The sequence below is a fragment of the Nelumbo lutea genome, chromosome 2, assembly GCF_056320005.1.
Source record: "Nelumbo lutea isolate HS-2025 chromosome 2, American lotus-T2T, whole genome shotgun sequence".
Lineage (NCBI taxonomy): Eukaryota > Viridiplantae > Streptophyta > Magnoliopsida > Proteales > Nelumbonaceae > Nelumbo > Nelumbo lutea.
Genome location: NC_142685.1, coordinates 15,094,215 through 15,105,753, shown reverse-complemented (window position 1 = coordinate 15,105,753; position 11,539 = coordinate 15,094,215). Strand labels below are relative to the sequence as shown.

Here is an 11,539-nt window from a genome sequence, read left to right as displayed (position 1 = left end):
TATTTAATTTGGATGACACAGAGAAGTTCTATCAATGTTCTTTAAGGTTCTGAAGATAATTCTTTATAAATGAAGTCATGTTTAAACTCAAACAGTCTATTGAAACTTTGTTGTTCTATCCAATATTCTTTATTCATTGGAGACCATCCCATGGTGTTGATTGAAAACTTCTTTACCAAACCATATTATAATGAATAAACAATCAGGGAAATTAATATTTAGAAACAGGACTCACAGTGGGTTGAATAGAGCAGCGGATTTGAGGCTATAAATTATAATAATACAACTGTTATGAGATTGGACTTGTGCAGCATAGTAGAAGATGTGACCTCCATTGCTCCAATTTAATTAACAATCGGTCAATGCCGTGGACCTTAATTTAAATTTACAGAACTGATGTGGGGTTCAGTGCTGGATATTAGATAAGATGGTCATAAAACAGTGACCATGTTCAATGGGCATGGGCACATTGCAGCCTCAGAATCTAAGTTCAGATAAGTTCATCGTCAAGCTTAAACAAAATAAAAGAAATGAAGTTATCAGGAATGGACGCTCACGTCAACCCAACTTAATTAGAACCATCACTTCTAGATGAGATATAAGGAGAAGGCAAGCGGCCATGAGATATTTGATAAAAGAACAAACTGAAGACATACTTGCTGGGTCGATTTGCATTAGACTATACTGTAAATCTACGGTGTTTAATAAATGAAGCTCCATTACAAGCACCAAGTTAAGGGAGACATTCATTGATCCAATCCGACAGCCTTGTAGCCGTTTTTGTTCTTTTCTCTATTTTATCTTTTTCTTCCAATAGTCGTCCAACACAGAGAGATCCCCATGAGCCCATGACTCAACTTGCCATGAATCATCCCACCTAACCAATGGGGATCTTTTTGTGTCCACTGGAGAGTAAATATATGTTTTGGGAACTTTTGGCGCAAAATATATGCAACAGGGGCAAGTTTCAAACATGTTTCATGTTCAACTTTTTGATTGAGCAATATGACTATGAGAGGCAGATAATCAATGAAGGTTGAGCAATGTCAAAAGATTTACCTATCCAAAACTTTGATTTACACGTGACTTGAGATTTGAGAACTCTGAGAAATAATGGCATTGAAGCTAAGAGGACAAACTTGTTTCAATGGCAGAGTAGTCAATCTTGCTTCAATGGCGGAACAAAGAACTGCGAATGGATTGTGATGAGGGCAGATTTGGCCCTCCAGTGGAATTGTGACACATGGCACCTCATGCCAACTAAGTGTGGCCTCTTGACAGCTTGCCATGGGCAGCTCGCCATATGCAGCTCGCCACAGGCAGCTCGCCATAAGCAGCTTGCCACAGGCAGCTCGCCATAGGCAACTCGCCATAAGCAGCTTGCCACAGGCAGCTCGCCATAGGCAGCTCGCCACAAGCAGCTCCCCACAGGCTGCTCGCCATAAGCAGCTTGCCACAGGCAGCTCGCCATAAGCAGCTTGTCACAAGCAGCTCGCCATAAGTAGCTTGCCACAGGCAGCTCGCCACAAACAACTCCCTGCAGGTAGTTTGCCACAGGCGGCTAGCCACAGGCAGCTCGCCATAGGCAGCTCACCACAGGCAGCTCACCCTCATAGCCTGGCAACTTAGACAACTCGGCATTGCATAGGCAGCTCGTCACTAGGTAGCTCGCCACTTGTAGGGTAGCTCGGTACAGGAGTAGTTTGACGTATCGCAGGAAGATCTCCTGCCTGACAACCTGGCCTAGACACCGACCCGCCGACTGACATGGGCGCCGACTTGACGACTTGGCCCAGACACTGACCCGCCGACTGACGTAGGTGTCGCCCTGACAACCTGGCCCAGGCGCCGACCTGGCCGCCTGACACAAGCGTCAGCCTGACGACCTCGAGGAGTTCACCACCATACCCCAGTTCTGACGGGATGTGACGAGTCTTACCGTTTGGAGGCTTTTCACCCGCCTAACCTGCGAGGACTCCGATATATAAAGACCTCACCCCCCAAAGGGGAGGGGGATGGAAAAAATGGAGGTAATCCCTGCTCTCTAGCTCTTTCGTTTCTCCAATATCATCTTCAAAGCTCTCTACAATCAAAGTGCTAACTTAAGCGTTGGAGAGTCCCCGCCGGGAAAATACCCCTGGGTCCTCTGATTCAGTTCTCGCAGGTCCCTCAGCTCCTGCCGTCTACAAAGAGGAGGGAAAAAAGGATGTTCTCGCAGGTTCCTTAGCTCCCGCCGCCTACAAAGGAGAGGAAGTCACCTCATGCAGAGGGTAGTCAGGTTGCGCTGCACCAGGGAGCTCCACCGTCCTCTGAGTTGCAGACTGCCTAGGAGCAAGTCAAATGACGAGTCCACCAGGGAGCTCGCCACCAGGTAGTTCGTCATCAGGCAGTTCGTCACCAGGCAGTTCGCCACCAGGCAGTTCGCCACCAGACAGTTCGCCACCAGGCAGTTCGCCACCAGGCAGTTCTCCATCAGGGAGTTTGCCACCAAGTAGCTCATCACCAAGGCACGTCACCACGGGGTCAAATAACGAGGTACTTAGTCAAAAAAAATTTTATACATCACAAAAAATGGTACGTGACCAGAAACGGTTACATCAGATTGAAACCCTAACACCTTTTGATCATGCACTTGATCTAATGAATAGTGGAATAAAGAGCAAAGATCTGAAACTTAAATAATGGATTAATCTTCAGTGGTGGAAGCTCGTGAACTGAGAAAAACCCAGAGATCTTTGTTCGATAGTTCAACTCTTGTAGTAATTCTCTCTCGACCTTCTCCTCTTACGATCTTACCCTCTCTCGACCCTCTCCTTACCCAAGTGACCCTAACCCTTTTTTACCCAATGGGTACCCTCAACCCAACCCACCCTGACCCTCTTTTCCTTGACCCTAATGGGTCACTTGACCCATATAACCCACTATTGAAATAGGTGGGTTTTGAACCGGGTGGGTAAAAAGGGTGAGACTCAAAATTGCCACTCCTAACGGTTAGGGAGTAAATTGACACATTTTAAAAGTTTGGGGGTCAAAGTGGCACTTAGCCCAAAGCTCTATTGTTCTTGTTTCTGACAATTGATTAGCTTATCAAAATCCGTATGACATAAATATTTTTAAACCCAGTACTACCCTCCGACCCTCTTCTCTTCACTTCCCTTATTCCCTTCTCTTCTTTGACAGCAACACCACCGGCCGCCATTGCCCGCGTTTAGGAGCATAAGAAAGCTGCCCTCGTGGAATTCGAGAAAACAGGAACTGCGAATTTGGGTGTGGCAGAAGCTCTTAGAAAGGGTGGATTCTCTCTTTTCCTCATTTCTTTCGCTGAGGCTCGTGTTTGGAACTTTGGGTATGAATCGCAACTTTTGAGCTCAAGAATCACAAATGCAAGCATCCATACAGCAGAGACAACACAGGAGGAGTCCGGGACTGTGATGAAGGAGAAGGATGAGGAGTTCGCTTTATTTCTCGAGATGTGTAAGCGCGAGAAGGAAGTCAGGAACGAATTCTTCTTCAGAACTCTGAAGAATTTGACGCTCCTCTAGGTAAAACTTTGTCCTGTTCCTTCCTTGGTGGCTTTAGGTTTCCCATGTTTTAATTGAGGAGTTGAAGGTTTTGTGGTTTAACTTGCTATTAATTGATTTATGAATAGTGTATCCGGTTTTGGCTTCGTCTTCCAGCAGGTATGAGGTACCCCACCACACAGTGAGCGAATCTGGGAGAGATCAAAGTAACCCAGAAAGCCTTCACCCCCACTGTTCGTTCTTTGCTTCTTCCAACAAAGCCTTAACCCCCACTGTTCGTTCTTTGCTTCTTCCAACAAAGCCTTAACCCAACCCCCACTGTGCTTGAATCGCCTTAGGGACTTGCAGTGCAAGAGAATCCCTCTGACCATTCCCGGCACGGTGGCAACTGTCTCCAGCATCATTGCCCGACAACCATACCGATTCTGCACCAAAAAATTGAACCACAAGTTAAAAGGCATTACCATAAGTTGTAATCTTCTTTGTTTTAGATCAATTCAACTATTCTCTAGTCCATGAACGTAACGGGTGAATGGTGCTTCTTCAGATCGATCGACAGGTCTGCCTTATACGTCTCACAAGGTTGTATCACAGAAATAATAATAACAGTGCTAAAATTATGCCATTTAATTCATGGAGAATAAAATGTTATGACTTACGAGCGTGATTGTGCGTAAGTTGAATTCAAATCCAGAAACAAATAAGAAGGGTACCCTAAAAAGCTGTTACATTTCCACTTCGAGCTGTCCTGCTTCATGAGATTAGCCGGAGGCATGCCCTAATAGCTCACAATCATCTTCTCCTCTGGGTAATTGACACCACAAACGGTGGAATTGGTTTGCACGCCCTTCTCTTTTTCTTGAACCTTCGGGGTGGTTTAAGAAATTTGCCATTTCTTTTTCCTACAAATTTTCTCTAGATTGCATATCCGTATGTTCGGGTTTACAACGCATACCCAAAGCTGCTGAAAATTCAAAAGAGTATAAGCAATTCAATACTCATCAAATGGGAAGTTTTCCTCTGTGCTAAAAGGCAAAAGCATTCACATGGTGTCATAAGGTACCAAACAGTAAGAACTGTTTCAAGCAACAATTTCATAATTCAGTTATTTTATTGTCTACAGACAGAGCCCGACTTTATTAGTTCTTAGTAATCAAGAACACAAGATTACCACATTACATAGTTCAACTACAGAAATTCTCCTAGTCCTTGCTGCAATAATGGAAATTGCTGAGATGAAGCGTCTAGTCATGAGTTGGGTAGAAACCATTCACAGCATACCCACCATCAACACAAATAACCTGCCCGGTAATATATGAAGCAGAAGGGAGGCAAAGGAACGCCACCAGCGACGAAACTTCTTGCGGCTCCCCAATTCGAGTGATGGGCGCTCTGGAGATTACTCTTTCCACAAGTTCTTTGTTTTCAAGATACTGTATAAAATAGACAGGCGCAGGAATTGTTGTCAGTTAATTATGAAAATTTTGGTGTTCAGTGTTCACAATCAAGAAACGGAGGAGACAAGATTATCATCAAGTATGGAGAAGAATATCAATATTTATTCTCTACGTGTTCGATTGCATGAAATGTTGATCAATGAACCCATCTTTGCAGCAAAATGTAACTGAGTGCCTTCGGAGTTCCTTTGGTTAAAGAATTCACTTACTGGGTTCCATCCATTATGAAGGAAAGATTTTTGAGGTTGGTGGTGACTGGCGAGGTGCTTAAAGCCTCATCAAGTGGGAAAAGTAAACTATTAGATTGTCCGATTTCAGGAACTTATGAGAGGCTTTCTGAAGTTAAAGATGGATAAAGACTTATTAGAGGTGAAGCTTCAGAACTGAAGGAATGCATTGTGTCACATTATAAGTGAAACCCAGATTGCTGCCACAATTAACAAAACCATTGGTATTGTCATCCACTTCACTTAAGGGTCCGTTTGGTTTACAGTTACAATCGGAATCGGAGTGTTCTATTCACCTCTCCTGTTTGGTTCAGACTGGAATTGGAATCAGAATCAAAATTGACTAGAATAGATTTTCATTCCCTGGTGGGGGAGTGGCGATTCCCTCAAATGGGGAATGCCATTCCACCCAGAATGGGAATGGGATTCTGAATTCTGATTCTACCCAATCAAACAGCTGGAATCAGAATAGACAATTTTGATTCTGATTCTTAACCCCTATTCCTGCAAATAAAATAGATCCTAAAGCATTTTAAAAATAGGGTCAATTTCAGATTTCCACCCTGTGTCTTGGCCTCTTGGGGGTTGGTGTAGCCCCCCCCCCCCAAACTTTATTTTTCAATAAAGATCCCCCTGAATTTCTGGATTTTAGCACTTTGCCCTCTACTCTGTTAATAAGGTTGATGGTGAAAGCAAAATTACTAAATTTCCCATTCGAGATTCAATGGGCCGAGAGAGAAAAGGCTATCAAAATGAAAAAAAAAGGGTATGCTAGAGTACAACTCTCGGATTTTTGATGTGCTTCCAAACCCTTGTTGAAGAACAAATGGGGTTCATCATCCAGGGTTCCCAGTAACCCAGCCCCACAGAGATACTGTGCTCTCAGCCCATTGAATCTCAAATGGATAACTTTGTAATTTTAACATCACTGTCAGTCTCGTTATCGGAATAGGGAACAAAATGCTGAAATCCAAAAATTCAGGGCGTCTTTGTGCCAAAACAAATTTTGGGGCCGGGGCTATAAACGTCACCACCCCCTAACTACATGCAGCCTGTGAGTTACCCTAAAAACATTATAAAACCATTGAATGAACATTACAGGTTCTACACTTGAGGTTCTGATGATGGATGGTGCAACACTGTTGGTTCGGATATTGTCCTTTGCCCACTCACATGCCAAACTCTTGGTAACTTGATTTATTGCTCCTGAAAATTGCATACCATAACAAGTTAGATATTTGTGCAACTCTTGGAGCTCCAGACTGAGGCTCCAATTGGTGTGTTTTTTTTTTAGTTTGGTTGAAAAAAGATGTAGTCATCAAAAGGCATAACCTTGAAAAAACATGGGAAATCCGTTTTGGACTATTTTCAAAAAGCTCTAAATGGAGCATTTTGTTTATTAACTCGTCTTTGCACGGAAAGACACGCCTTAACTAAACGGTCTTCAAGCTGCTAAGGTCTTAATGTAAAAGATTACATTGTCATTTGACTGTCAAATTTGCTAAAAGATCTTCTAAAAAAGGCTTGCCAAATAGTCTTGGTTAGGGGTGGATTCGAGCCGAGCTGAATAGTATTAGGCTTGAGCTCGGCTCAAGACTATTTTACAAGGCTCAAGCTTGAGCTCGGCTCGGCTTGGCTCATTTTATATTTTATAAAAATATTTTATCATAAAAATATTTTATAAAAATAAAAATTATATATAATTTTTTATTTTATATTTAAAAAATTAAGAACTATAATAATTAATAATTATAATATTTTTATTATATTATATTATATTATGTATATATTCGAACCGGCTCGCGAACCTCACGAGCCGAACTCTATTAGGCTCGAACTCAGCTCGTTTAATAATCGAGCCACTGAACTGGGCTTGAGCTGGGCTGAAACCGAGCTGGCTCGTTGCCACCCCTAGTCCTGGTCTTTTACTATTTCCATAAATCTTTACAAACCTTTTGATGCTCCATAAACGGACATGTAAGGTAAAGCGACCACACTAGAAAGGGAGGATATGAAAACAATGCTTCCCATTCCTGAGGCTTTCAAGAGAGGATGTGCTAGTTGGCATAAATGATAAGCAGACTCAAAATTCACAGCCATGGTAGATGTTAAATCTTCAGCAGTACTGTCCAAGATTTGTTTCATTACTACAGTTGCAGGGTTGTTCACCTAGGGACAAGAAAATCAAAATTATAAAGCTACCAGTAATGAGATCCAAGTGTAGATGAAGTGTCAAAATATAAGAACACTTATAACATTTCTAGCAATCAACAGATTGGGATCTAGAACAAAAGACTTTCCATATTCATTGTATGTCTGCAATATATATTTCTTGCCAGAAAGATCTTTGGCTTTTATTACCTAGCCATTTACAGGGCAATCCATGCCTTTCTAGTTCTATCAGCACCAATCTTGGAAAGGGCTCTTTCAACCTTTCCAAGCTCTTCCTGTTTACCTTAGGAATTAGAAGAATCCAGGAACCTTAGAAATCAGAATAATAATGCTATAGCTGATGTTGTAAGCCTACAAAGAGACAACCTATGAATTAGCTAGTTCAAAGATAATAACAACTAAAGACCACTATGCTCTGTTTGGTTTGATAGAAATTAAGAGAAACAGAAAGTTGAGGAATTTCACAAAAATCCTTTAAATTTCCCCAGCTTTCTGTTTCTTTCTTATTTTCTCTCCCAATTTGGGGCTAAGGTTCAGTTTGTTTGCAGTGTGAGTTTCATTTACACTGGTGTAAATGCCTGGAAGTGCAAACAAATGTGTAAAATTGTGATTTACTTTTGCTTCAGATTTAACTTTGTGTTATTTGTTTGTAAAATGACGTGGTTCCTACATTATATGGAAGAGAATGGAAGTAGGAGAAAGAGGTGCAAGTTTGTCATCAGCTCTTGGGGAGTGCAAATGTGACAAATGGTACAAATTTTGTATCAGCTAAGAATGCACATTAAAGGTTACAAACAGAGCCTAAAGAAGAACAATAATGCTTTTAGTAATTGAAATAGCTGCAACCATGCAATATGCAAGAGGTAAACTTACAAAGATGTGGAGCTTCCCATTGAAAGCAGAGGAGACGGACTCCATCAACTTCTCCCGTCCTTGCCGAGATGATACATCGCAGACTGAGCCGGTTACTTGGAAACCCTTCCTAGTCCATTTCTGCAACCGTTCACTCAGCTCCGTTTCATTCCGACAACACGTATATATAATAGCTCCCAGTCCGCCTAATTCCTCCACTACTGCATGCCTGTAAGTGTACACAAACATGCACAGAGCATTAGTCCATATAATAATTACCTGAAACCTTTAACCCAGTTCCGACGTGTAGAGAGAGAGAGAGAGAGAGAGAGAGAGAGAGAGAGAGAGAGACCCGATTCCTCTGGTTCCACCAGTGACAAGAGCTGTCATTCCTTTGAGAGACCATCTCCCATTTTTGTTAATGAACTCTGCCACTGCCTCTGCCATTTTTGTGGAAGACTCTTCCTACTCCAACTGAAATTAAAAACAGAAAAGGTTGATAGTTCAAACAGGGGATTGAGCTATTTAAACAACAAATCATGGCATATTTATTCAACTTTCAAATCTTGACTCTTGACCACGGCTCTCATCATAAAGGTTAGCGCATTAAATTTTAGAGCGGACGAAGGGCCTGTGCCTGTTGGAGTGGATCAGTGGAGTAAACCATTAATTGCTCACAAGATAAGAGATCGGCTGATTAGGTGGGATCTGATCCAAACTGTGTGAAATGAGGTCAAAGTTCAGTAAGGGGGGGGGGGGGAGTTTTTTGTTCCAACTTCTTACTTCTCTCAGCCACAAAAATTTGTTGGGACCCGCACGTCCATGGGTCAGAGTTTCTAGAAGGGCTACAGAAATGACAATATTTCTAGTTGTCAAAATTGGGTTTATCATTTATTCCACAACCATGTCTGATGTCTCCATCTCCTTCCTCTCTCTAATTTGACAATTTCTTCCACGGATAAGGCAAATCAAAGTAAATAAACAATTCAGTAGGTTGTTTAACGGGGTGACTAAACCGTAGTACGTTCGCTTGAAATCAATATCACAAGTTCGTATCTCCCATTTCCCCGGATTCTATTCTAACCTCAAGAAAATTCTTAGGCCCAACTGCCTAAGCAAAGAAATAGAAAATTCTTCATTTTCCTTCTCTGCGTGCGACTACCGTTTATCTTCTCTCTCGGAGTCGGAGCTGACCCTTGCTGTATGGGCCCATTATAAGCAAGTGATTATTGAGAAATGAGAAATGCCCATCCTCCCAAGCAATCTCTTTGTTCTGTTGTTGGAAAGAGAACTTCGGTGTTTTAAATTTATCAACAGAAATAAGCAATAATTGAAGAGGGTTTTGCCTCTTTAGTCTTTATTAACAGAAAATGTTCCCTTATAAACTTGGTCTCAACATAAAAAAATGGTCTTAACTAATACCCATGATGCCTTTAATAATAATTAACATATTACATTATTAATAATATTTTTATTATATATAATATTATTGGGCCAGACTCGAGATCGAGATCAGCTTGGCTTATTTGAGAAATCCCAAGCCCAAACCACGGGCCTAAAACTATGTCCAAGTCCAATAGAAAACGGATTAGGCCGGGGTGGGCCATCCAGTTGGGCTACCCGGTCTATGAAGAGGACTATTCCCATGAAAGCAATTGCTTAATATCTGTCTGTCATATTAGGAATGGGACTAAGAGGAAACGATGTCATGAAAATTTGCAAATGGCTGTACACAGACGTGTGAGAAGTTGCTTGAAATGAATCATCACGAATCAGTTCAGTCCTAATCAGGTGTGAACTCTAAGGGTGTGTTTGGTTTGAAAGAAAAGGGTTTCTTTCAAAACCAACACAGCCTAAGGTAAAGAGCTTCTAGATCACAACTTGACTTTGAGACAAGAAAGAAAGAAAAAAAAAAGGGAAAGCTTTGACAGCTCCATTGCACCTATGTGGCTAGCATACATCCTCAGGAGACTTCTATTGTCAAATATTTAGCCTAAAGTCTCTCCCTAACAAGACAAAATGGAAATTAGTTGATGAACAAGGAAATAGTGACAGTTGAATGCATGGAATTTTCCTTGTGGACTAGAAAGACAGCTGATTGAATGAATGGTTTAAAGTTTAAGCTTCAAAGAGGGCAGTGATTCAACAAAGACAGATGAAAGCCCCAATGCATCAATATGGTTTGATAGGACGCTTGATGCTTCTACATCACAGTTTGAACTGGGGATATATCCTGTTAGGCCCTTCATTTTATCAACCCATTGGATTGAAGATTTCGTTTAGACAATAAAGCAAGGGTTACAAAGAAAGGGTTGGTGTTAGCTGCGCCTATAAGTGTTTTTAGGGCTAAGAAAAACTACTGAGCCACAAAACATTCTAAAGCAATTACAGTCTATCAGTGAACTCCTTGAGATCTCTCCTATTTCACCCACAATCCCTATCATTGGGCTATGGGTTCAACTTGGACAAGCCTGGGTTGGAGCATTTGTCAAAATACAAATGGCCCTGGCTCAAGGGCCTTGGGTCAATGCAGAGGAAATTCACTGATATTCTATCGAGTTAATCAAATTCCGAAACACTGAAATTTGTTTTACTCAAGCAACTAAATGATGAATCCCAAATCTCACTGAAGATTAAAGTCAGATTTTACTTTTGTGAAAAAAATGAGTTATGGATATGAGCCTACGAGGTGACAAGGATTTGTGGCATTACATACATAGAGTTGCATACTTTCAACTCCCTTTGTAACATCTAATTAGGTGTCTAATAAACATAGTTCATCTCATATACAAAATAGCAGATATTGAGTTTAAGAGGTCTTTAGCAGCAAAAGATTAGGAATTCACTTAGGCTATGTTTGGTTTGAAGGAAAAAAAGTAGGGAAAGGAAAGGAAATGAAGGGAAACCTTTACAAATCTTGTATAGGTTTCTCTGCATTTCCCTTCTTTTCCCTACTCTTTCCTTCAAACCAAACATAACGTTAATGAATAGAAGAGATTGGGTTTTTACCGATTTTGATATTGTAATTTTCATATGGTGGGGTGAGTTGCGTGTATGCCTGTCAATTGCTCCAACCCGACCTGGTCCTATGAATATTTTGGACCATTCTGGATTTGTCCAAAGCAATGTTTGGACCATCCAATCTGTTCAAATTGGTATTAATTTAAATTGGGTCCAAACCAAACCTGGTCCATTGACACCTGTACTATTATCTTCTGTCAATTGACTGGATAATGGTTCAATTGGACCCAGATCCAATGTCAATCCATTACACATGGACCCAATTCCAATATAAATCCACTAAACATGG

At 41.3% G+C, this 11,539-nt stretch overlaps 1 protein-coding gene and 1 long non-coding RNA gene across 3 annotated transcripts; one reads left to right on the top strand and one right to left on the bottom strand.

Moving 5' to 3' along the window:
* Positions 1–3,134: 3,134 nt before the first annotated feature.
* LOC148868769 (uncharacterized) lies at positions 3,135–4,210 on the top strand. Its single transcript, XR_016106784.1, has 2 exons — positions 3,135–3,542; positions 3,678–4,210. It is a non-coding gene; the product is annotated as an uncharacterized LOC148868769 (long non-coding RNA).
* Positions 4,211–4,590: 380 nt separating this feature from the next.
* Positions 4,591–8,978, bottom strand: LOC148868768 (noroxomaritidine/norcraugsodine reductase-like). 2 transcript variants are annotated; one of them, XM_088968096.1, is made up of 6 exons: positions 8,867–8,978; positions 8,582–8,703; positions 8,251–8,458; positions 7,158–7,374; positions 6,305–6,411; positions 4,591–4,954 (listed from the first exon to the last, which is right to left on the bottom strand). In XM_088968096.1, exons 2-6 carry the CDS (start codon positions 8,674–8,676, stop codon positions 4,766–4,768), a joined length of 816 nt encoding a protein of 271 aa, XP_088824222.1. In that variant the 5' UTR covers positions 8,677–8,703; positions 8,867–8,978; the 3' UTR covers positions 4,591–4,765. The 2 variants fall into 2 exon arrangements, with proteins under 2 accessions (XP_088824222.1, XP_088824221.1); XM_088968095.1 differs by lacking the exon at positions 8,867–8,978 and having other exon boundaries at positions 8,582–8,817.
* Positions 8,979–11,539: the final 2,561 nt, after the last annotated feature.